This window comes from Prinia subflava, chromosome 2 (assembly GCF_021018805.1).
Source record: "Prinia subflava isolate CZ2003 ecotype Zambia chromosome 2, Cam_Psub_1.2, whole genome shotgun sequence".
Taxonomy (NCBI): Eukaryota; Metazoa; Chordata; class Aves; order Passeriformes; family Cisticolidae; genus Prinia; species Prinia subflava.
This window is the reverse complement of record NC_086248.1, coordinates 6,917,900-6,944,439: the sequence shown is the minus strand read 5'-3', so window position 1 is coordinate 6,944,439 and position 26,540 is coordinate 6,917,900. Positions and strand designations below refer to the sequence as shown.

At 41.5% G+C, this 26,540-nt stretch overlaps 1 protein-coding gene and 1 long non-coding RNA gene across 7 annotated transcripts in view; one reads left to right on the top strand and one right to left on the bottom strand.

The window, feature by feature from the left end:
- The window catches only part of ITSN2 (intersectin 2), an 81,177-nt gene extending 62,586 nt beyond the window's left edge, over window positions 1-18,591 (bottom strand). For 3 of the 6 annotated variants that reach the window (XM_063424181.1, XM_063424197.1, XM_063424204.1), the window contains exons 1-2: window positions 18,500-18,591; window positions 5,496-5,559 (exon numbers count right to left, since the gene is read on the bottom strand). In XM_063424181.1, coding sequence (XP_063280251.1) covers window positions 5,496-5,526 — 31 coding nt within the window. In that variant the 5' untranslated portion in view covers window positions 5,527-5,559; window positions 18,500-18,591. Of the gene's footprint in view, window positions 1-5,495; window positions 6,632-17,981; window positions 18,000-18,197; window positions 18,215-18,499 lie in introns of those variants that run through there. The other 3 variants (XM_063424191.1, XM_063424194.1, XM_063424187.1) reach the window with 3 other exon arrangements.
- Window positions 18,592-18,875: 284 nt separating this feature from the next.
- LOC134547671 (uncharacterized) lies at window positions 18,876-26,475 on the top strand. The gene is made up of 3 exons (XR_010079538.1): window positions 18,876-19,009; window positions 22,493-22,583; window positions 25,020-26,475. It is a non-coding gene; the product is annotated as an uncharacterized LOC134547671 (long non-coding RNA).
- The last annotated feature ends 65 nt before the right edge of the window (window positions 26,476-26,540 follow it).

Here is a 26,540-nt window from a genome sequence, read left to right as displayed (position 1 = left end):
CTTAGAGTAAGTTAACAGCTCAAGATCTAACACTAATCTTCATTATTATCTAATTCTTCATTACATTTTTAGGAGCACAGGATTGGAAGGGACTTCCAAAGTCACCATGTGCAGACTGTTGCTTCTCCAAGAAACTCTAAGACATTAATTCCTTCCTAAAATGCAAGTTCTGTCTTAAGGCAATCAGATTTCCTCCTTGACCATGGTCCAGAATGTCACTGCTGACAGAATAATTCCCATTTCCAGACCAACTGCATCAACAGCTGGTTCATCGCTATTTGCCCTTGTGCTAACACTGTACTGAAAGACAAGTTAGTTTCCTTCCTTAACATTGTTCTTCCTAGTAAGAAAAAATAAAGAGCAAGTTTATTTACTGACTAGGAAATGCAAAGAAATTAAAAGCCAAAACAAAACAGTAAGCTTTTATCTGGGCAGGTTAACAAAAGCAATCCCTTTATTCTTTCTCAGCACGTAATTAATTACACTGAGGCCCAGCTCTGTATCTATTTCACTCCCTGGGTTTTTTTCCCCTTCTTAAGCAGATAACCCAAATTCTACCCTCCAGCCCACATGTCTCACCAGTGCCTGAAGCAATAGCACACAGCACTTCTTATTTCATCTACCACATTTTAGGATGCATTTCCTTTCCCTCAAATCACGTAATTACTACGTGATCCTCTAACACATCCGGTTGTCTTCCTATTTAGTCAGAGCTAACTGCTGCATTCCCAGCACACAAGAAAAATCCTTCTGGCCCATAATGGTATGCTAAAAAGCTATTTGAAGTCAGCACAGCAGAAATGTGATGAAATTTAACCAATGATATGCAGCCCATACTGTGCAATTCTGGCTGGAAAATTACTCCAGAGTTTGTCATCTTCAATTTAATCTGCATACGTTTTTCTATTTTACTGATGATATTGCCACAAATAACCATTATGACTGGCATCATGATAAAATCCATGAAGAATAATTTGACTACAACATTCTGGTTTAAAACCATTTTCTTTCTCTTTTAGCCATTTATTTCTCTAATGAAATTCAATCATGGGATCTGCTACATGTTTTCCACAAAACTCAGGTATTGAAGAAGGCACAAAGTGCAACCTTCCCTTGTTAAAACCTATTTCCAGTCACTCCATTTAATATATAACTCCATGTCTAGCTATTTTTTCCTTCTAAGATTTCCTCTTACATCTTCCATATGAATCATATTATCCTCACAATTAATATAAATAAGACACCTTGTATTCTGAAACCCTACAGCACTATTTCTGACTTACAAGATTAATGAAAACATATAGTACAGCAGACACACTGGAAATCTAATTTTTTGCAGGGTGTGACCCTGGAAGATAAACACCTCCCCGATTTGAGCATATAAATTTTGCTCCATATCAACTGGCACCACTGCCCTCACTGAAAGGAAGGTTTAATTCACAAATAAAGACAGAGAAAATATTTGCTCTTCTAATTTCATTCCTTTTCCTCCTTTTAGATGGGAGAACAAGTTGTGATACTTGTTTTGCAAGGTCTAATTCAGCTTTGTATCTTTATCTACATTTGTTGATATTCAAGGCTACAGTTTCCATATCTACAGTGCACACAAGGTGAAGAGTCAGGTTGCACTCAAAGCCTCTTTTGATTGAACTCTGATGACCAGGGTCACTTCTAATTCAGAAAAATTCAGACTGCAAAGCTTGAGACTGACTTTTCTAAAGAGAAGGTGCAGCAGAACCTGTTGGTGAGTGTTTTACCCTTGACATCATGGAACCAGGACCTCACAGAACCCTTCATGTCTACTTTAGTCTCTAACACACCTAAGTGTGAGGACACAAAATTCTATTCACAGCCGCACAAAATCCAGTTTCATTTTTCAAAGTTTAGAAGCACGTGAAACGAGTTACAACTGTTACTTTCTACACTTCAGTTTATCAGAGATTTTCCTGCTGGACCACAAAAAATTTGTATCGAAAGGAAACAGGTGGTAGAAGGGAAGAGAAATGGCAAATGAAAACATAAACAAAAGAAAGCTCAGCCCAAAAATTCCAATGGCACTTAAGTAAACAATGTGAAAGATACTGATCAGCAAATACTGCTTGCCTTGTTCCAGGTAGTCCAGTAAGATTAAATCTCCCCAAACCAAGATCCATCAGCATGGATATCAAACCCTGAACAAATCTAGCCAGAGAAGAAGGAAGAGGAGTTGGAAAAGAAACATCTTGCAAATCCTCTCCAGCTGGAAAGAACACATCCCATGGCAGTGAAGGTTACTTCTTCCAGTGACAAAGGCAGCAATCACTCAGACAAATTAGATGGAATTACATTTTAACCTAATATATACTTTTAACCTAATACATACTTTTAAGCCTTTATATTTTTAAGTGTCTTTTGCAGTTAGTCAATTAACTCTTTCTTTAGAAACACAGTTGCTGAAGTTATTATTTAGTGTAACTAAATGCCATTTCCAAAAGCTTTTGCAAGACTTAGGATGAATTCCTGAGCAAGCTTTGTCCAGATGGAGAAATGTTTGTGAGAAGGATCAACTACCATAAACTGGCTTTGTATTACCATTTTCACAGAAATAATGGTCAAAATATTCAAGCAGTTAGAGGATGAACCAAATTCTCAGCAGGATATCCTCAATCTTGTTTGCAGTCTGGGGAGAAGTATATGCCCCAGTGGCTCTTTGATAGAACTGGACTCCACATAGATAAATGTCTCTTATCCATCTGGTGCAGTATAAGAAACATGTTGCTCAGCCTTGCCTGTTCATATAAATGCTATCATAACCTTTACATTTTGCATGGGATATATATTTGTAAAAACCAGCAGGCCTGTCCTGAGTTCCAGAAAAATCAACACCCACTCTTTAGTCCTGCTTTTCCTTTTTGATTTTCAGTTTGTTAGTAAGGCACCCACAAAGGTCACCTTGGACAGCAATGGTGAGAAAAAGGGAGCTCCTTTCTGGGCACTGTGTCCTTTCCTGACTTTAAAGAAAGGTCTATCAACCTTTGGATAGGTGCCCGTTGAGCACACAACATTGACACGTGGCCACAGGAGAACACACAGCTCCCAGTACAGCCCAGTCTGGCCACCAGCCACGTGCTGAGGCTGGACAGGCTCAGGACTCTGCTTGGCCAAGGTATGTTCTGAAGGTGCCTCAATGAAGCTGAGCCTCTCCACTGGAACTACACACACAACTCCATTCCCCTTCCTTCTCAGGATCCTATGCAGAGCTGCTTTCTCTGCTTAGGCTGGTAAATAAAGTGTTGTAGCATTTCCCACTTGTATTTGTTTGAAGCTTTGAACCCTCAGTTCTCAGACAGTGCCACATAATCACACATTTGTACACACATCTGCCCCATGCCATCCACTCACTCTTCTGTAACACCGAACACCAAAAATAACCCAGAAACGGAAACTGCTTCATGCATTACACTGCTTGTGAACTAAAAGCTAAGTATATTGTACCTTGGTTAGAATAAGAGGTTTTTTCCCACAGAATGAACCCACTATTTCCCCTGTAGAATACAAAAGGGAAGGGTCAATGCTGTACTAACACAAAGGTGAGGCAGGCAGCCAGGGCTCCCAGGCTGCAGCAGTGCCTAATGGGTGCCTCACACATAACCTCATTCTTCATCTCATGCTTCGAGTCACTACCAAAGTGTAACAACATAATTAGAGGTTTCCTGCAGTGAGTGGCAAATGCAGGTGAACTACTTTGAATGCAACCACTACAGCAGTGCTTCTAAGTGGTAAGCAGCAGGGAAAAAGAACAAAGATTAGACAACAACTTCAACAGCCAAGGTTGCTTGGTATGTACCTAGAAATCACATTAGAACTATTGTTTAAAACACCTGACTCGTTTGAAATTTCACCAGTTCTGATAAGATATATGACTGCAAGACTACACACAGTTGACACAGTCATCAAACTGCTCTGTGAGGAGCAGTAGTTTAACTATAGCCTGGTCTCTCTCTTCCTCATGCTCTTGGCCTTCCAACACAGCAAAATCCTGAGAGGGGAAAGGCAGCATCCTCTGACACCGTTCCTTTTGAGGGTGGCAGACAGTACTGCCCAAGGGATTTCAGGTCAAGGATCACTCTCCCAAACTAAGGCTTCTGAGAGAAATGTATGTGGTCAGCACTGACAGTACACTTGCAATCCTCCAACTGAACCAAGGAATAAAAAGCCAAAACAAAAAGACATCAAATAACTTATGCAAACACCAAGCACAGAGACAGCCAAGAACATAAAGTTGTATCTTCTCCAAAGAGAGCTTCTGACTGTTTATTTTAAATTGAGAAGCAAAAATCATGTGGCAATAATAACAAAAAAAACCCCACCACATTATGTCCCATTAGGTGAAAAAATAATCTGGTCACTAAGATCTCCCCCTGTATTTATTAACTCCTTTACCTTGGCTTTTATTGTAAGATCTGTGAAACAGTCTGGAGTAAACTGCAACTGACTGTATATAAAAAAGTGTTTATTACACAGATTTTTTATTTTTTTTTTACAAAATGTCTTACGCTCACATGAAACAGGTTTGTAAAACAGAGGTTTGATTTGAAATTTGAATGTTATGGGCAAAAAAACCCCAACCCAAAACCCTTTTCTCAATTTATCTCAGTGACAACTTCCTAAATTAAAGACCTCCCAGTCCTGCAGTAACCTTCACAGATAAATGAGATAAACGCTCATTCCTGTAACTATTTTTCTATTTTTATCAGGAGAAATACTCCTTATCAGGAGTATCTGAAGTACAAACATTGTTTCTGTACTTGTATTTTCATTTTGGCAAGCCCTGTAAATAACAACATCCAAATACCAAATTTCTTTGCAGGTCTTTGCAAATCGTGCCTTCACAAATATGTCTTCTGTAAAATTAAAAGCTCCAGCCCATACACACATGCAGGAACAATTTTAAAGTTACAACTCTCATATCTCTTTGAAAGGAAATCACGAAGGAACAAATTCAAAAGTTTCTATAGTGGAAAGAGCACAATCAAGAGGAAAATTCTTTAATTCTTTTTCTTTTCTCTCTCTTTTTTTTTTTTTTTTTGAGAAGGGCCAATTGTGATCAATGTCACAAACTGCTTGACACACTCAAATATTTTGTTTAAAGTAAACAGCATAATGGACTATAATGGAACACGTTTTGTGCGGAATTACGTAACAGAAAAGGTATGCAAGTTTAATCAACTATTACTTAGCATATTCCCTGCTTAAAGTCAGGCAGTATTCGCACTACAACTCACACATTCCTCAGCCCTGTAAACGATCCGAGGCTGTCAGGCACTCCAGGCGTCTCCGTAGCCCAAATTACACTGCAGTGATGCCGCTCCCTCCCAGCCCCGCAGCACCGGCTCAGGCTACGGGCGGCGATCTGCAGCCAAGTGACCCAAACGCTGCTGCGGGCACCAAACCCCAGGAACAAACAACAAATCCCGAACCTCGCAGCCCTACCTGAGCCACCCGGAGCTACTCACCATTCACGGCTGCGGGAAACTGAGCCATCATGGTCCCGAAAGCGCCCCGCTAGCCCTCAGCCATCTGCAACATGAAAACATCGTGCCATTAATAATGCAACAAGGGCAGAGCCGAGCGGGGCGCGTCCGGCCCCGGCCCCGCTTCCCACAGCGAACAATGCCCGGCCCGGGGCCGCTGCTGAACCAGCGGCATTTGCACCGCGGAGGGGCGCCGGGATATTTTTTTTTTTTTTTTTTTAATAGGGTATGCAGTGCAGTTCTGAACCTTGTGGCGGTTCTTAAAGGAAAACAGTACCAACTGCTCGGAGGGATGTACACAAACAGCTCCCGGCTCGCCGGGACATACGGCTGGGGACAGCACAGCCCGGGGTCCCTGCGCACCCCTGCCAGCTCCCCCCGGTAAATATTTAGTGTTTCAGAAAAAAAAAAAGTTCAGTGCTCAGCTCTGTAAGTGAAACCTGCTGCTGAGCAAAGTGGAAAACCAATTATTATTCAAATTCATCCACTCCAACACTCCACGCACTATTAACAAAGAAAACACTCTTACATGAAGAAAGGGCTTGTCCCAATAAAAATCTGTCATCAGCCAGTTTTGCAGAAGCAACACAATGAACTTATTCCTTCTCCTCAGCTACTGTATAAACACTCAAAAGCAGCATTTAAACGGGCTCTCAACAGAATTCACTTTCATAATAAATATCAGAGTACTAAGATTTTTCTTTTTCTGGTATGCATTCTTTCAAGAGTACTCGTATAAAGAATTCTTTAGAATAGCAAAATAGTCACTAATAATTATCTGAGGGAAAAGCATGAACAATTCACTGCTTTACAAATGTAGAACTAAGACAATGAAGTAAGCTTGTGCTTTGGTGGAGATCATTTTACTTCAATACTGAAATTTATACATCATTATTGTTGTGCTCCCTGTGGAGAAACTATTGTACAGAACGAAGCTAGAAAAATGAAATATTTATTTTAACTAAAAAAAACATGAATCACATCTTGCTCATTCCCTTTTCAGACACCAAACGTCCTACCCACACATATACACAAACACCCCCTTCACCTCTCAATACAGTAATGTATTTTAATATTAAGTACAGAAATATTACATCCCCCATACTCCCTTCCTGCAAAGAAACTCCTGCTCATCTCAGCACAAAAATCACACAACTGGAAAGCACTCTGGTTCCACCTGAGGACAGGAAAGCTTTTTTTTTTTTTTGTATCTATTGCACATTTCTTCAACAAAATGAAAAATGTCTGGAATCAGTTAACAATTCTTTTTCTATACACAGTTCACATCATTATTATTGTACATACATACATTTGTGGCTACACACACATGTATACATATCTACTTAAAGAAAGTAAATGCAGTGGTTGGTAAGTCCAAATGATCTCTCCCAATGACACAAGGTATCAACCACAGAAAGATGAAAAAAGGAAGTATGGACCTGTTCCAAGACATGGACCTACCAAGCAGCCTACCAAGAGACACTTGAGATCTATAAAGAGCCTTCCTGAAAATGCTGCCAATGTTGTTAAACATTTCTACAGCATATTTCTCTCCAAACCCTGTTCTGTCAAAGAGGTCTAAAACAGAACCTGAAACCATGACACAGAAGCAGGATGCTGGAGAACACCCCCAGAATCAGCAGGCTTCTACCTATGTGTGACTTGTTCCTGATTTAGTCTTACTGGTTGAGGGCTCCATATTTGATCTTTCCTCCAACTCACTTTATGCTCTTAATTTCAGGCAGCTTTAGTTGTGGTTTTTTGTCGTGGGTTTTTTTTTTTTTTCAGTGAGTAATCACAAAAACATAGAATATCCCAAGTTGGAAGGGACACAAGAGGATCACTGAGTCCAACTTCAGACTCCACGCAGGACATCCTAAAAGCTAACTTACGCATCTAAAGAGCACTGGCCAAACACTTCATGAGCACCAGCTGAGGCCACGACTCCTCCCCTGGAGAGCTTCTTGTGCATGACTGCCCACTCTGTGGAGAACTTTTCCTTATATCCAATCTCAGTGTGCTCTGATATGGCTTTAAGCCATTCCCTCATGCCCTGTCACCAGAAGAGATCAGCATTTCCCTTGCTGCTCCCATTGTAAGGAAGATGCAGTCAGCAATGAGGTCACCCCCTCAGTCTCTTCTCCAAACTGGACAAACCTCCCATCCTCAGCTGTTCCTCAGAAGTCTTGCCCCCTAGTCCTTTCACCATCCTTGTTTCCCTCCTTTGGACATATTCTGATATTTTTATATGCTTCTTACACTGTGGGGCCCAAAACTGGACACAGTACCTGGGGAGAGGCCTCACAATACAAGTCAGATAATTACCAAACAATACAGGTTTTGATAGTAAACTGATTAATTCTTAAAGCCCCAAATCTTAAGATACACTTTTAAGATATTTCATACAACTCACAGTTATAGAGAAAGTCACATTTTGCCTTGGTTTTGCTGAAATGGCTTGTGCAGACTGAGCTTTCAAAACCCTCTGCTGCTGAGCACATGAGTGGGAGAAGTAACGCAAGCAGCTTCATGCACACTAAATGGGGAAACCCCTTCTCCTCATTTTAATGTCCCTAGAGTCACAACTCCACCACATTTTAAAATCAATTTCATATGAAAAATGTTGAGAATCTTGATGTCACTTTCACTTGGTGAAGATCATTCCTACTTACGAAGGCCCTGCATCTATGGAGGGCACATGTTCCTGGTTCATTTTCATCAGCAAAAATAATGAGCATCCCTGCCCAAATTATCCACACAGGATTTTTTCAGTGTACCTGAAAATTTCCCAAGTTTCCCAAGTCTGGGCTGAACCTGCCTGGTAAATCTGTGCTGGGCATTGCACATTGTAGATGAAACAACACCCAAGGTCCAAAACCAAGAGGGAACCTGCCAACAGGTCTGTACTGAGAGTACATTACAGCAGTGTGATGTGATTAAACCATGATTTAGCTCTATTGTCTCTCTATTAATGTCTATATGCAGACCTTGTTGTATTTTAAATAAATAAAAAACTTGAACGGAACAGAACCGCCCTACAGTAACCCTTACAAACAAAGAAAACTATGACCTTACAGAAGCAACCAAAAATCATAAATGGGACTTTTACAGGGGTCCAATGGGATTTTGTATCTCAGCAGCATTGGGAACATATTCCTATCCCTTTGCACAGATCCATGTCATTCTGACACCAGGACTACACCAAGCACAGATACTTCTCCAGTGACAGATTCTCAAGTTGTACCAGGAAGTAAAAAATGGAAGAATAAAAGAATTGCTGCAAGATTATTTCCCCTTCATTTTTTTAAAAAAGGAGGAAACAGTCCAATAAACTTGAAATCTACACACATTTTTCGAAAGTCTGTGAAAACAATCCTTCCCAAAGAATGGAGCTTGCCCTCAACAAATATTCTGTCTTCTGCATTTCTCCAGCACATCCCAAAAGCTTGGAGATTATGCATATAGCAAAGCTAAAAGCAGCTTATTTTCACAAATTGCAAATAAAGTTGCTGTAGTCGCCATCTATAAAGATTTACAAAGGTGTAAAAGCACCTTTAGCTTTTAGGATACTAGTGTGAACCATTTATTTACCAAGGGGAACGTCAGCAAAATACTCCCACTTTAAGACAAACTGACACTTTTTTAGAATGATTCTGACAACTTTTAATCATTAATGAAGGTGAAAGCTGTAAATTTCCAAGGACCATTTTTACACAGTACATTACACAATGCCATATAGAATGTTCACTGAAGAAAGAAAATAAAAATCAAGAAAATACTATAACCAATGTCCCAAACAGATTATATGGATGAAATCATGGCCATCACCACCAGAGCATTTCACAGAAAATTGGTTTTGCAAAATGCTCTAGAAGATGTCCTTGGTGAACTCAGTCATCAGTTGCAAGGAACTGTGGCAGACACAGCACAAAATCCACAGTGTAACAACAGGATCAAACATCCTTATGAACACTGTAGATGACATTAAGTCCTGCTACCATTTAAGGTGAAAACAGGAAAACTTGGATCTTACATTTAAACAGCAGAACAGCAAGTTCTTGTAAACAAGCCATCTGACTAGTCCCAATCTCTAAAGCATTAATTGTTTTCACAAACTGACCTGCCAGACTGCAACTTCTGTTCCCTCTATCAGTGTTCACTATAGCTGATACAAGCGGAGAAAAGAAATGAGGAGATTGCAAGAAGCACGGGGCATGTCGGGACCATGCTGAAAGCATTAGAAAACATTAGAGCTGGGCAGACTGCAGGAAAAGGGAAAAAAGCTTTTTGTTTGCCCTATCATAGGCATATTGCCATTTTATGAAGGTCAGCCTTACCACAATCTTTGTTAATATTTATACTTGAATCAATTTTTTTTTTTCAAAATATTTCTCAGTAAAACCACAGCCACATAGTTCTGGTAGGAATTAAGGTCTGGTGCACCAGGCTCTGTCTGGAAGAAAGCAAATATCATGGAAGCACCATGTGTGGTCACACCATTACTCTTTTCCTTTTCTCCATGGCAGGAGGAAGATATATTGCAGAATTTTGCTGCAAGAGCCAATTAGCAAGGACAGAGACTGCAGCACTAGCTACCTGATTTACTCTTTGCAACACCTGTAGATCTGAACAACACAAAGACAACTCATTATATTTTCAAAGCAGTAACCCTGTAATAGCCCATGTAGTTACTTCATGATTTTTTTGGAGTACTCTCTTAAAAATGAGAGAATAAGAAGCATTAGTAAGGCCTTATGAAGCAGCACAGACTAAAACTTCTCTTTGTTCAAGACATACTGGTATGAGAGTTTACTAATTAAAGAAAAAAAAAAAAAAGAAAAACTTTTCAACATTGTGGCAGGCCAAGCATTTATCTCCTTTATACAGTACAGTTATACACAGCCACATAGCCTTTTCAAAATGCACTGTGGCCAGCTTACAAAGTCCACCCACTCTGATAACAGACGAATGACATCAGTGACAAAACGGAGGAGTTGACTGTGGGTAGCACATTGCTGGCTCTTCCTGCTCCCCCTGCTACTGTAGATAACAGTACTGAGAGTCTTAGTTAATATTTTGATACTAAAAAACTAAAAAAGCGTTAAACATTTTACTGCTTAACTCTGTGGTATGAAGCCCCTTCCTTGCTCATTGTGAGACACATGCCCAGTAGTGAGCGTGTCCAGAGGAGGCAGCGAGGCTGGAGAGGGAACACAAACCCTGTGAGGAAGGGCTGAAGGAGCTGGGGGTGTCTATCCTGGAGAAAAGGAGTCTCAGAGGTGACCTTATCACTCTCTACAGCTCCCTGAAAGGAGCCTGAAAGCCACCTGAAAGGTGGCTGTGTCAGGTGGGGTCGGTTTTTTTCTCCAGGCAGCAATTGACAGAAGGAGAGGACATAGCCTTAAGCTGCACCAAGGGAAATAGAGGCTGGATATTACGTAAAAGTTTTTTATGGAAAAAGTGATAAAGCACTGGAATGAACTGCATAGGGAGGTGGTGGAGTCACCATCACTGGATGTGTTTAAAAAATGATTGGATGTGGCACTCGGTGCCAGGGTTTAGTTGAGGTGTTAGGGCTGGGTTGGACTTGATGATCTTGAAGGTCTTTTCTAACCTAGTGATCCTGTGATCCAGATAGAACACAAAAAGTATTTTTCTAACAAATACCCTTTTGCCACCTTGCCTGACTAACAGCCTTTCTGAACATACTGACCATACAAAATACAAGGATCTCTGTTTCTGTTCAAAAAACAGAATTGTGTGGTCACTATTGCTGGGTTTACTCTGTTTCTTACACAGCTGCTCAGCTGTGAAAGCACCCATTCAAGTATCAAGACACAGTTCAGCTCTCTCCTCTGTTTCTGGAGATTAAAACTGATCTTTCCTTCCTCCTTTCCAGGAGAAAGTTTACCCCATTTTATTTTTAATTCTCTTACATTAAGGCAGAGATGCGCAGGTCCCTCTCCATCTGTCCATGCCACTCCAGCCTCAAACGCTCTTTGCAAGGAAGAAATTATTCTGAGGGAAAGAATGAGAATCCCACCTCAGGAAGCTCACTGTTTAATCCCCTGGCCTTCTCCCAGGAGACACAAACTTCCTCAGGAAAAGACAGGAATTGAACCCAGCACTGTCACACCCTGGGAGAACATATTCACTCACCTGGATCCTAGACAGACAGACAGACATCACCATCTCTGCTTGCTTTGCTTAAAAAGGAAATGAAAAAAAGCAAGAAGCAGAGGGTAGACTATTTATATGATTTTTTAAAAGGCTCTGAGCTTCTACTTTGGAGAAGGAACTCCAGGGCTGCATATTGTAACCTTTCCAGAGAGCTGAGTGAGATACGCTTGCTCCTCAAGGGGTGGTAACTTAAAATACTCTTGTGTTTTCTTGGTTTTTTTTTTTTTTTGGTTCCTACTTTCTAATTCACATGACTCCCCACTCCATATGCCTTTTTTTTAGATTCTGTTTTAGAACACATCAGTTCTCACATCTAATCATTTGCAAGCTTTGTGCAAGCACCCTTAAATGCTGTTTGGTGAGGTCAACACATCTTGAAACCTGCAGTTCTCCACTTTCATACTGCACTCCAATGTGGACTTGGGCAAGACGCAAGTATTTGATGAGTTGTCTTCTTTTCATTGTTTTTTTACTTCCACCATGACTGGAAACATTGAGAGCATATTACTTTTAAGCTTATTCATTTAAAATCTTACCACCTTAGAGTAAAATTTTGAGCGCACTCCTGTCCTTCCATCAGGAGCACAGGCAAAATGCTAAAAAAAACACCCAAAACCAAACCAAAACCAAAACCAAACCAAGCAAAAAACCCCACCAAAACTTACAGAAGAATTCTTATGCTAGAAGAAATGCTACTTAACTTGCTGCTCAGCTCTCAGACACAGATAACAGTGCAAAATGTACAGAACATCTAATGGGCTGCTACAGCAAAGTATAAAACAAGACATGTGAGCACTCTTCTGTGCTCAGCAGAGAGCAATTTCTGACTATCTGTAAAACTAATGCAAGTAAAACATTCAGTGAGACAGGATTTACAGTTTAGGTATCTGCTTTCAAGCTGGGCAGGTGCACAAAACCATTGCCAGTTTAACTTCTCAAAACTGAATGAGATGACAAGCAGAGAGGAGAAAGGCCAAAGAGGCCCTTAAAGTGAAGAAATTGTGTTTATCTCTCATGAATCAAAAAACAGGGAAATCTTGTGGGAGAAGAAGCAAAGATTAGCATATGGCAGTCAAAACAGGAAAAAATAACTAGGTAGGAGTATCTCAGTTGGGTAAAAATGCATTCCCCAAAGTGACACAGAGAAGTGTGGGTGTAATGGAGATGCCACCCAGCACAGGGACTCTGGGGCCTGAGCTGGCCCCAGGAAACAACAGTGTGGCCACAGCACATCCCACCTGCCCCAGCTGAAGACTCCTGCTTCTGACCCCACTCCCCTCCACAAGTCACATCCATGCTTATTTTATCAAGAACAGTCCTTCAAACCATCCCGTAGAAATGTGGTCTCTTAAACCTTCAGCAGAGAGTTCCAGAGCATAATGCTTTGAGCACCAAAATTGAATTTCATGATCTTAGGGAATCAATTATCCCCCACGTTAGACAAACATCTCAAAATCATGTAAAATCACAAGGGGCAAAAATACCTCAATTAAAAAGACCCGCATCCTACCTTAAAGTCATAAGAGTGTAGTGGAAAAAGCTAGAAAGTTATAGCTTTTGATTAGTAAAATTCTTGATTTTTGAAAGACAGGACTAAAGTACTATTTAAATGTGCTCAGATTTTTTGATACGTTTATTATATAGCCATAATAGGTAATTTTTTTTCACATTCCAATTGTAATATTTTTAGAAACAAAGAAGAGTTAACTCCCATTTCCTGCTCTTCCCTGACTTCATGTGTATGCTGTTGAATCACTAACTGCAGATACTGCTCATGACTGATGCCACAGCATTTCACAAGCTCCACTTGCATCAGCCTTGAACATTTTCTCTAGTAGAGCCTGCTCAGAATTGTCTGCTAATTCTGAAGCAACAACATCCCATATCAAAGTGTCTTAAATCAAACTGGCTGCTCTCAGAATCGTTGTTCCAAAGATGATGTGACTTTTCTGGATCAACCATGCCTTTTCAACTATCTGTAACTGCCAAAATGTTTAAAAATAGTTCTCAGATACTTGTCTTCTATTAGGTAATTCTAATGCTTTGTGGTGCTACTGTCATCATGTTACATCATTTGAATTTCATGTGCTGTTCTGAAAAATAAGTGTTACACAACACTGTGGTCATCTACACATTAATGTTCAATCCATTATTTTAACTGTAGGATCCAAGCAACCAACTTGGCCAGGCTCTGTTTCTATACTGACAACGTTCAAATACTCTCAGAGTGAGGAAAAATGACATTTCACCAGCTCCATTTTTACTTTGCAATTTTTATGTGACCTAATCCTCACCTTTACAACATTTGGTGCTAATGGCACAACAGCACCAGAAAAAAGAATTATTACACTCCCTGCATCTTTGTAAAGGGCAATAAAATAATGTATATGTAGAAGAACAAAGAACTCATGAAATAAAGTCTCCTGTTTGTTTTCTGAAGACTTATCCTTAAATAAATCTGAGAATAAAAAAGAAAACCCTACCATCCTGACAGACAAGTGAATTAATGAAAGCAGTAACATTATAGTAACCAAGCAACCAGGATGTCTGAATTCTTAGCTTGCCTTTCTCAGACTATGAGACATGAGTAGTTAACTACTCTGATGAACCTCATCACCCAACATGAACCAAGCTCAACAGAAGGGTGTCCTTTGTAAGGATCTTAACTGAATAAAATATTCATAAAAAGCAGCCAACCAGACAGAGAAGGTACAACCAAATTTAGTGCCCTTAAGGAAGAGAAAGACTGCTGTATGTTTGAGTACCTATATTAGACACCAGAGGATCCACATGGCTAAAAGCTGCTCTAAATGTACTGACCACAAGAAAAAATTCAGCACAGGCTCACATCTGATCAAACTCAGACAGCCAATGCCACAGAAAACAAGGCTTCACTGCTCACAGCTGGCTTAAAATTTTGGCTTACATTGGTCTGTCACTGGAAGGAGCTTGAACTTACAAGTAGACATAAACCTCCCAGTTCTATATTCATCAGGAATCAGACACATGATACCAGAGGAATTCAGCTACCTGCAATATTTGCAACTAACCATTTGAAAATTTCAAGATCACTAAAAACAGCTGCTTAGCCCTTCCAGAAATCCAACCAGGCATTCTAACACTAATGTTTCCCTTCAAAACAGTGTGATGTGTCATCTATCACCAACCACAGCACACAAGAAAAATGCAATTTTAAAAGGTGAAATTAAAGAGTGATAGTATGTGTTTAAAGGTAAGGGGAATACAGTAAATACCCTATTTTGCCCCATATCTAGGCTCAACCTCTGAACCTCAAAATATGCTTTGTGTTAAGTGTTTTACTGACAAGTGATAGTGCTTGAAATAGGTCAGTCAATCATAAAATAAAGAGAACTCTCCAATTAGCACAACTATATCTTTGTTATCTTTATAACCACCAATCATCACTTAAGACAAAAAAGAAGGGTTACTGACTTTTCTAATCATTCAGCCACATAAAATGAACCTTCCAATCCAAGCAACACTCCAAAGTCTCTATCAGGCTCTCAGGATTTTCACAGAAGGGCTGTCTACATCAAGGTTCACCCCAAAACTTAAAAACATGGCAGGATCCATCATCTAATATCCTTTACCAAGAGATTTAACATTGCACTGAACTGAAAGCAGCTTTTGAAAGGCAAAATAACTTGAAAACAAGGAAGTAGAGCATTTGCATACATATACATGGAATAAATCACAGGCCCAGTGCTGACAGGAACACTAGCTAATGTCACTGCAAGACCAAGCTCTGTTATTTTGGGGGGATCTTGGTGACTGGTCAAGGAACCTGGTGACTTGAAAAAGGCAAACAGAAGGCTGCTAAGTCTTACTTCAGTCCCTAGAAAGATTATGGAGCAAATCCTCCTGGGACCCAGCTACAGATGCTTGAAGAGGAAAAAGGTGTTGGGAAATGGCATGTGGCTATTGAGGAGAAACCACACCTGAGACACCTTATCTTTGAGATGACTGGCCCTGTGAACAAGGGTACAGCACCTTGTTTTTACACCACAAAGGCTTTTAACAAGGTCTCCCACAGTATCCTTACAGCCAAACTGATGGAATACAGTTTGAAAACGTTGACTGTAAACTGGGTGGAAAGCTGCCTGAGCAGCAGAGTCAAAGGGCTGTGGTCAGCAGTCCCAAATCCATCTGGCTGGACCCAGTGATGCTCCCCAGGAGCTGACAGCACGGCCAGTATTGCCCAATGCCTTCACTGGCAGCCGGGGCAAGGGGAGGGCATGTACTCTGGGCTAGTGTGGCTACCAAACTGGAGAGGGCTGTCCAGTGAGTTTGTGGGATCTCCACCCTCAGAAGTAATCCAAACACAACCAGACGTGGCTCTGAGCGATCTGAGTTAACCATGCTTTTCATAGGGTCGGACCAGATGACCTCCCTTCAAAACAATATTATTCTTTAACTACATTTTAGGTAAATAAAAATAAATGGAAACAGTTAAAAGCTTTTTAAAAACTGAGATATTGGAGATAATTCCTTTCAAGTGAAAATAGGCCAGAAATCACATTATAAATAAAGATGTTCAATTTTTGAACCAGTTTTAAAAAGGCAAAGAGACTAGCTCTGGTCTTTAAAAGAAAAATCTCATTACAAGATTTACACATATTTTGCATGCTGATCAAATTAAATCTTTTGATGCAACAGCAGATAATTTACTTGCAAACTATTAACTAACAGGTTATCTCTCAGACTAGAGACATCTGTCTCAATTTGTGACAGGAACTAATCTGGACTTCACTGCCTTTCAGGAACTAATCCCAAGGTATTTTCCTGACAGATGCCTATTTTCAAAAGCTGTGAAGGTTTCTGATAACATCCCAAGTAAAGCATGCACATCACCTTTCACTTTCCAAATGCTGCCTCATTTTCCTCACCAGCTCCTGACAAGAAGCTCAATGAAGAAATACTATCACCTACAGACTTAGCTTCATTTTTCATAGCTGCTGCTTTCCTCTGGTATGAAATTAAGTCACTTTTCAACATTAAAAACGACAACAGAAATATTTGTAAAAAACTTTTCTGTAAGTAATGCTGTGGTACAAACCACTGGAATACTTGAATCTCAATAAGTAAATCCTTCTCAAAAACACAGTTCAAAATCATCCATGCACCACTTCTGCCTTGATCTCACTCTGTCGACAAGAATTGTTAAAAAAATAAATTCCATAAAGCTTTGGAACGACGACCAGCACCTATGGTAGATAATGCCATTATTTTTATCATTACCACCAACAGCCTATAGGTAACCCCATTTTGTTATTATTACTGCTACAGGAACATCCTCTTTGTTTCTATTACAGTGACAATTACAACTCAGCCAGGGATACGTCCTGTATCCCAGATCTTGTACAGATGGAGGAGAAAAAAGTAAATGCAATTCCCTCAGGATAGTAATTAAAAGGATAAGCATATTCACTTGATCTAATTCGGGCATCTGAGTTAGGAGGCTAATCTAACAAAAAATTCTGTTCAACAGAGAGCACGGAGCAGCCTAAATCCACGTCTGCAGGCACCACACATACAGAGCCCAGAGCCTGAATTAGTGTTTCTCTAAACACTTAGAGGTACGCTGTGTGAACGCCCCTCCCAGATGAGTCAGAATAAAAAAATACACCCAATCAAACCAGGGGAGGTAGAGTGGAAACAAGGTAACAAAAAAACCCCAGGTTTGGGAGCAGAACGAAGCCCAGGTAACTATCTATCCAATTAGATCCTAACACTCATTACTTCTACATGTCACCGTGGCATCAGCGGATACAAATGTAAATTACAAGCAAATTGCACAAGCAAATTTCAGAGGAATGATTAAAAGTTCTTGAGAGCGAGCAGCAACTTCTGTGCCACCGCTGTTACCCACACCACGTCCTGTTTCACACAGCCCGGGTTCTCCCGTGCACACTCCGGCGTGGGAGCCGCGGCCACCACAGGCCAGCACCCACAGCAAGTGAGCTCAAAACACATCAAAACACATCAAAACACATCATTTTCCCAAAAGAGCGATGCACACGATAGGGCAGCCTGGACACAAGGGCAAAGAACCTTGAGACTCCGCATTCCCGTGTGTTAGATGGGGAATTTCCGACTGATGTATAAGAGAACCGCTGCAAGGATAACTTCAAAGAACCAAGGCACTATCTTACAGCACGATCTACTTTCGAGTTCTGCAATTGACAGATGTCAAAGCCCCATCTACCCTGAAAATCATGTACTGTATTCAAAATGGTACCTTAATGTTTTGGGAACCGAATCACGTACCTCAGCCTCATTTTATTTTCTGACACACGACATGCCGCGGTGAGAAGTCGAGACCGAGAAAAGCCAGTCTATTTACAGACAGAACAGTTTGCAAACTTTAACTGCAGAAACAGCTCGGTTTCTCCAAACTCCGGCGTTTCACAGTTAACCAGACGGAACGAAAATCACCCCCACCACAAGGAACTGGGCTCTACAATCGCGTCCGAGTCCCCTCACCTCGGCAGGGCGCTCCCCTGGGCGCTCCGGAGCTGTGTGGGCACGGGCGCCGGGAGCTCCCCGCTCGCGGCGCGCTGAGGGAGCGCGGGCGAGCACCGGCAGCGGGAGCCTCCGCCGCTACCGCCCAGAGCCCCAGGCGCCACCCCCACCCAAAAAAGGGGAAAAATAAAATAATTAAATAATTAAAAAAAAGAGAGAGAGAGAGACCAGACTCAGCTAAGAGATAAAAGATAAGCAAAGCGGCTCGCGGCCGTGAGCCCTCAGCGCTTCCCCCCGCGGCCCGCGCCCCCCGCCGCCGGTACCTGTTGCGCTGCCCCGAGCGGCGGCTCCGCCGGGCCGCGGCCCTTGCGCCTCCCGCGGCGCCCGCCCCACAACATGGCGGCGGGGGCGGGGGAGGAAGCGGGGGCGGGCGCTGCCCGAGGCCGGGCTCCGCCAGCCGGGACCGGGCTCCCGGAGCCCCACGGAGGGGTGGCTGTGCCCTGGGCTGCAGCCCCCGGGTCTGGGGGCTGGGCTGGGCTCGCCAAACAGTGCCGCGGTCCGAGGATGTCGGCACCGAGCCTGTCGGTGCCTTTGCTATACGCTAACAGCTATTGAATTGAACAGATTAAAGACCTGACTGAGATTTACCCCGTCCTTGCTCTCCTCTGTCTCGCTCGATTCCAGCCGCTGCGTCCTTATCTGCTCCATAGGTTACATTTGCTTTAGCTTTCCGGCTGTATCCCAGTCCTATCTCTACTAGAAGCTGAAAAGCCGTGGCCTGTTCTGCACAAGCAAAGCTCCCAGATCGAGACACTTCTTCCACCTGGGAGCAGGTAAGAGCAGCCTCGGTGCTTTTCCATGGGAAGCGTGTCCCGCTGGGACCCCCACAGCGGCGCGGAGGGGGCTGGCACCAGCACCTGAATTGGGCTCACACCAGGCACTGCTCAGTGCACTGAAATACCTAGGGTTTCAGGGGGTTATCCTTCCAAAATTTAAAAAGTCCTGTAGGAAGGCAACACGTGGAAAATGCCATAATTTTTAACCACCAAATGTTTGCCTTCTCCAGCGAGAGGATCTCCCCGTCCACAGAAAATTAGAGCGCCTTTCTGCCATGCTTTTGCTGTGTAGATAATTGCCTATCACCTTCGTACAGCCCAGATTTTTCCACTGACTCATTCTTCTGGGTTCCTAATGAGCCTTTCCAGTTTGTTACACCTTTTATCACTCACGGTGATTCCAGAAGAGTCACGTTCCCGTGCCGTGCAATGGCCACATCCTGGCCCTTACCCCTGGGCAGTGTTTGTGCTTGCACACCTGATGTCCGCATTTGCTGCTGCAGCTGCCACATCGCACTGGCAGCATTCACGCATTTACCCCTTGTGACCTCCTCAGCCCTCATCTGATTCACTGCTTTTGAAGATACAGCATTCTCCTCCCTCACACCCAGCCCAAAAACATGCTTTGTATTTTTATCCTACCAACAGACAACAACCTCGGGTTTGATGCACAGATATTTCCTGTGTAGGTGGATTAAAACGTGTGTTATTCAAGGGGCCCAGGTGGCCTTGGGCTGTTTTGAAGTTATCTGCAGATTTCATGAGCAGTGCTTCATATAATTCCAAATAATTATTTGGGATAGCAAAGCAGCCCTGTGTCAAGAACAGGCTTCTCTAAAGCCCAATTAAAAAGTCTCTCATCTGACATTTTTCACTTGAATTACTTTCTAACACCTGTTAAAATGCAGCCTTTAATCTGTTTAGTACACATTATAGTGATACAGCAGTTCTAAATGTGACTTTGTTGTGTTGGCAACACCTCCAGCCTGCTCTGGACTGAAGACAAGTGCTTGCATCAGGCATAACAATTTACAGGTTCATAAAGGCCACTGTAGAAAGGATTAAGATAACAATAAAGCAGATAAACATGTTTCTTCTCATAAGACAAAATCGATCAGGTTACTGATTACAGTAGTTAAGGATTGGGAAGGGCAGTGTAAAAATCTGTAGAGGAAAGTCTCTAAGAACAGGTTAGACAGATATTGGAGGGGTTTGGTAAATACAGCTGACCGTGCCTTGAACATTGAAATAGGTGACTTTTCAAAGAACCTCATGGTTCCTCTCTTCTGTAATTGATGTTACTGCCACATCCCACAAGCAAATGAACTTGGGCTGTGTCTGTGCTTAACCACTGGCTTTGAGGTGACAAAGTACATTAAGCAGGAATTGTATAAAGGATGTTGGGATTTTTGATTTTGTAAATATGACAGATGGGGAATGACCCATGTGCTTTATTAATGTGAGATCCCTATAGGAAAGCAGCAATGTCCCTCATTTGAGGTAACTACACACCTTGCCTAATACCATCTCTGAGACAAAACTGGAGCCAGAAAAATCACAGAATGTTTGATTTTAGCATAGTTTGGGTTGGAAAGGACCTTTAAGGGTCGTCTAGTCCAAAACCCCTGCAATAAGCATGGACATATTCAACTAGATCAGGTTGCTCTGAGCCCTGTCCAAGCTGGTCTTGAATGTTTGCAGAGATGGAGAATCAAGAACCTCCCTGACAGTGTTTTATCCCCTTAATTGTAAGAAAATTCCTTCCTTATATCTAATCTAAACTGACCCTCTTTCGGTTTAAAACCCTTAGCCCTTCTCCTGCTGAAACAGGCCCACTGAAAATACCTCTTCCCATCTCACTCAGGCCCCTTTAAGTACAGAAAGGCCACAGTAAGGTCTCCGTGGAGCCTTTTCTTCTCCAGGATGAACAATTCCAGCTCTCTCAGCCTTGCTTCATATCGGAGGTGCTCCAGCCCTCTGAGCATCTTCATGGTCTGAACTGGACCCACTCTAACAGGACCCTGCCTTTCTTGTGCCAAATACCCCAGAGCTGGACGCGCAGTGGGGTCTTGGAATCCCCTCTTTTGACCTGTTGCCTGGGGAGGGAGGAGCTGGAGGGAATTAAAAATTCAGCTGACTCCCTAGCAAGTTAACCTGGTATAAAAAATTAGCACATCAAAGCTTTACATGTTCTGATTCTGCACAAATTCAATGCATCTACATTATCACAATGAACTGGAGCTGATCAGAAACACTAGAAAAATAAGTATCTCTAAGATTAATTAATTATCAGGAAGAGGAGGAGGACTCACAACCTGTAGTGCAGACTACATTTGAATGCAGCAGCCCCTCAAGTCACTCTTCCTTGGAAATGGAGTATGTAGACATAAAATGTTTAGTGTCACCTATTAAAAAATGCATCCTTGAAGTAAGGCTGAACTCTTGCTCAACCTAAGGGTGTTACAGAGATGTTTTATTAGTAATGTCCAAGACACAAACTAGTATTACATCTTTAAAATGGAGAATGAAATTAGTTTCCACTCAGAGTTGGACTACTTCTTGAAGTAGGTTCAAAAGAAAAACTCTACTTTTATTAAGGTGGAGTTTCTACAGGCACTGTTGCAGATACTGCCCTTGGGTATCTCAGGGTTTGGAAAGAGTGCTTTTGACAAGCTTCAACATGTGGTTTTGGGGCTGATGTCCAATACCAGGTGAAACAAAAGTCCCTTCTGCTGACAGTACCCTTCTAGCAGTGAGTAGACAGTGGCAAAGAAATTTAAAACTGCAGGAATGAATTAGTTTGTTTCAAAATGCCATTAAAGGAAGAGAAATTGCTTAATAATAACTGATAATAGAAAAGGAAGCTGAAAGGAGAAGAAACCAATGATGTGATAAGATAAAAGCTTGTTCCAAATATAGGGGCAGGTTTGCAGCACAACAGCTACTCAGAGGAGACCAATTAAGATGAAAAGTGTGGGAGGAGCAGAAAAGAAGTAGGATTTACTATAAGCAATGTTTCATCCTCTAGGATTGTTATGGTATCATTTATTATCCTGGGTTTCTAGTAGGTGTCCCTGCCCATGGCAAAGAGATTGGAACTAGATGATCTTTAAGGTAAAACTCAATCCATCCTATGATTCTATAAGCAATGCTGATCTCCTTGTTGTGTCTGAGCCAAAACCAACACAAAAGAGCAAAACCTAATAAGATATAATGAAGATGGAGAAACGATTACTATTACTAGCAACTCAATTTTCACATGAAGGCTTTACATGTTGATCATTATCTGCACTCTGTCCTCAGTTTCCTGTTACAAGTAATTTTACTATCTTTAGAGTAATAAGGAAAGGTCTCCACTGACAGCAAAAAAGATCATGAATAAAATTGCTTCATCTGAACTGAATGGCAAAAGGTAACATGATTTCTTCTCTGCTTTTAGTTTACTCCATAATATTGCTTATTTTCTCTGCTCTGCTGCAGGAAAACACAGCAGAAGTGAATGCTTTATTCTCCCTGTCCAAGCCCTCTGCCCAGGCAGTGTCTCAGCTTGATGACAGACATCTTCCTGCAGGTATATGTTTAAAACACATAAAGTTAAACCAGAACCAAATGAACACCACAAATCAGTTACTACAGGAATAAGCCATGCCTTGTGCACAGTTATTGGTCAGAGATCAAGGAACATAAAGTGACAACTATTTCTGAGTGGTCAAAACGCAGTAATTGCTCAATAGCAACCTGCACACATTCCTCCTGCAGTGACCTGTTTAATTTTGCTTCCTAATGAGTGGCATTTCCTCATCTGGAGAGTCCAGCTTGTTTTCCCAGCTATAAGGAACTACTTAGGAACAGGCACGCCTACCTGATGAGTGACAACTCTGACCCCTTTATTAGATCCAGCTCTATTATTCATGCTAAATTCTCTTTTGCACCTCCTCTTTTTTCCCTCCAACAAACATAGAAGTAATGAGCCCTCTCTCAGTGCTGCTGCAGGTTTCATATTTACAGTAGTGTCCAACAGCTAGATACATCTTTATTTAAAAATGGAGGCTTAAAACACAATGGGATAAACAAAAGGACAAGTTAATATTTGCTTTCCACACCTAACAGAACAAGAGTGGTGCATTTCTGATATTGATTCTGAGTAGCAATTTATCAAAAAGGCATAGAAGGCACAAAGAACACACTGCATCAGAAATAAAACTTCTAGAGATGTTGGTTTTTGGTTTCTGAACCAGAAGCCCACACAAGTTTTAAAGTAACAAATGGCTACTGTATTCATTTTGCAGGATTTTCTATTACTTTATAGCTGTATAAAATGAAATAAAATATTCATGTCCCAACTTTGTTCACTGCCAAGCACTGATATTATTTAGTAGTGGATGGGGAGCTGGACTGTATTTGTTCAGTGTGGCAAAGGCTTCTTTGCCTACTGCTCTGAAACTATTTTGAGATTTACAGAACATCTATGTAACCATAGAGAAAGCAGCTTTCCAGACAGGCCAGACCATGTTGTGAAAGGAGGCAGTGCTGACTCATGCAGACTGAATTATGGCAAATAAAACTTTGCCAACTGCTGAGCAGACACAAGGATTTTACTTGCTGTCCCTAGCTGCAGTGCAGGCAGGCAGAAATGCTCAAGCACACAGGAATTCACAAGTGCCAAGTGCTGACAATAGCAGAGTAATGGGGTTAAGCAAGGTTATTTGTTGCAGTTTTACAATCCTTATGCCACAATTAGTAAATAACACGTTGGTAAGACAGAGCTGCAGGTTCATTTCAGACACATTTGTTTCTCCACGCTCAAGTTTTGCTGCAAGCCAAGAAGCCACTCTAATCCAAACAGGCTGGGATCCCTACAGCATTTGCTACAAATGTGGGGGGTTTTCCTACAAATCTTTTACTTTTAGGTGCTAAAAACCTGTTATTTCATACATACTGTTGGGTTCTGAGGACCAGTACTGCCTTTGAGTAGTGTACCTCTTGTGTACTGAATTTTGTGAGGTTCTTTGGAATTATATGATGCTTTTAAGGGATGAATGACAAATATTGTGAAAATTTGAAATAAATCTTCTCAGATTTCAGAATGTTTCATGAGACGCTGTGAAAAGGAAATTTTTTCAGATTCATGGATTTTTGGAAAGATGCAGGCATGCTATAAAACATGTACATACTATGATAAAGATAGGCAAAACAGTGTGAAACAGTAAAGTGAATCTATGATTAATAACATAATTAATAAAAACAGGGATTCACTGAAAGGGCAAGATCACTGTAGTTTTAAGCTGGCTTTTGGACATGTACACAAAAACTCTGTTGATGGAACACAAGTTTCCCCTGACTGTCGCTCCTGCTTGCCTGTTGTAACGCTGAGAGTTTGAGGTGCTGCTGCCCCCATCTGCCTGACATTCTGCTGGACTTTTCCATGAAAAACTGAAGCAAAGGCAAATTTTTCCACCAGCAGCCAGTAATAACATTGAGCTGTACCTCAAATCAGTGACAAACTTGCTCCACTCAGGGGGTTGGATCTAATTTTGCAGTCTTTCCCCTAAACGGAGTTGACCTCTTAGGTTTGGCAGGATTTTTTGCAGTTGAAAGTTGTTTTTGACCAGAGGTAAGTCTGTCAGAGCAAGTCACTTTGTAACTTCCATTGACATTAAAGTTTAACAGAGTTCAAGCCAGAGCTGAAATCAATGGAGTGTGAAAAGAGATCATACTATCAGCCATTAATGCTTCACTTGAATTTTCATGCAAGGTTTGTCTAGCTTTTATGCTGCTTCTTGCTTTGGAAAGGGAAATCTATAACAATTTGCTGATCTACTTCACTGATCTACTCTGAGTCTTTCTGAAAATTCATTTGCCAGAGGAATTTTGGCTGCAGAGTCACTAAAACACTTGAGAACAAACGATTCTAATATCTGTGACCAATAAATCCTCACCTGTCTGTTAACTTTAACCCTCATGGCTTCATAGTTTAAGGCAAAATTCTCCTCTTGTCCTGTGTCAGCAGTGTCAGGAAAAGGGCTTTTACTGCCTAACAAGATAAATGCACTGGCACTCAGCACTGGCAGTCCTTCCAAGAAATACTGCGCTGCATTGCTGCGGCTGAATTTGCTTTTCCTCTTCGGAACTGGGATCACCATGGATTGGATGCCATTGCCCAGATTAGTGTCTTGGCACTTAGTGAGCATATTAACTGGAGGGACAACTGCAGACATGGCAGTCTCAACCTGCTGGAAAGACAAAGAGTACAAGAGTTGTGTCCCATGTTTCTGCCATGCTGAGGTCCTGGGTCATTTTGTCTTACAAGGAGTCAGCTCAGTCCTGCCTGAGAAGTGCTCACTAGACTGACAGGATTTAAACCAGATGGAAGAGAAGAAATACTTTAATACAGAGACACAGCCAGGGAAAGAAGCTCTGTCATTATTATAAAGATGTTAAAGGTTCCTGGTAAAACTCCCACCTTTGCTTGGTATGATAATGTCTTCATCAGTCCTGGAGTGGTAAACGAGAAACAGGAAACTTCACAGGCGTTGTTCCAGGTCAATCTATATCTGCAAACTCTGCTTTGCCCAGGTCACAAAGGGACAACCCAATACACCTCTGCATCCCCACACTGTTCTTGGCTTCACCCTTCAGTCAGAGAAACTACCCTGGGAACTCCATATCAATTCCAGCAAGAAGGCAGCTTTCAATCAGAGCTTGCAATAAGTCAATTTAAAAACAAATCCAAGGACAGGTTTAATTTCAGCATTTGTATAAAAAACCTTTTTTTTTTTTTTTTTTTTCCAACAGACTCCCACCCATTTTTCAGTGCAGAAAATGAATAATGCTGCAAGGTGAATTGTGCTTCCTGAATTATTAAAGTTTTTATAATCTTCCTTATTCACCAAGTAGCCTTGGGTTTTATGTAATAACCACTTAGAAGCAGTGCTGAATAAAATTATATTTTAGTCGATTTTCTCTTGGGTTTTTATGTTATTCTTACTGGTGCTTCACAAATGCAGCTTTTTCTTCACAAGATTCCTGAGGCAAGTTAATATTAGTATCTTCATCTTACAGATGAAGAACAGAAAGGTGGAGCAATTTAAGCAAGAACATTTGAAACATTTGCTATTCTTGGATACTTCTCTTGGGACAAAAAGGCTTACTTGAAGGACTTGCTCTGCCTGGTTTCATGGTTTCATTTGGAGTGGGATGTACTTTCTTTCCACAGAGCAAGTCACACACAGCTCAAGTCAGCACGGCAGAAATCAAATGCTGGTACAAGCTACAGTGCAACTCCTCTCCAAGCAAACCAATTTGTCATCACTTGTCACATTCCCACCTCCCTTCTGTTCCCAGCCATATGTTCCCCTCCCCTTCCACCAGCACTGGCACCTGCCTGACTCCTTCTGTGAGCACAGCCTGAGGGAGAAAAATATGTGACAACCAGCTACAGAGTCAGTTTTGCATTTATAATAATAATTTTATATATGTAAAATAAATCCTAGTTTGGCTTGGCTTGGAAGGGACCTTAAAGATCATC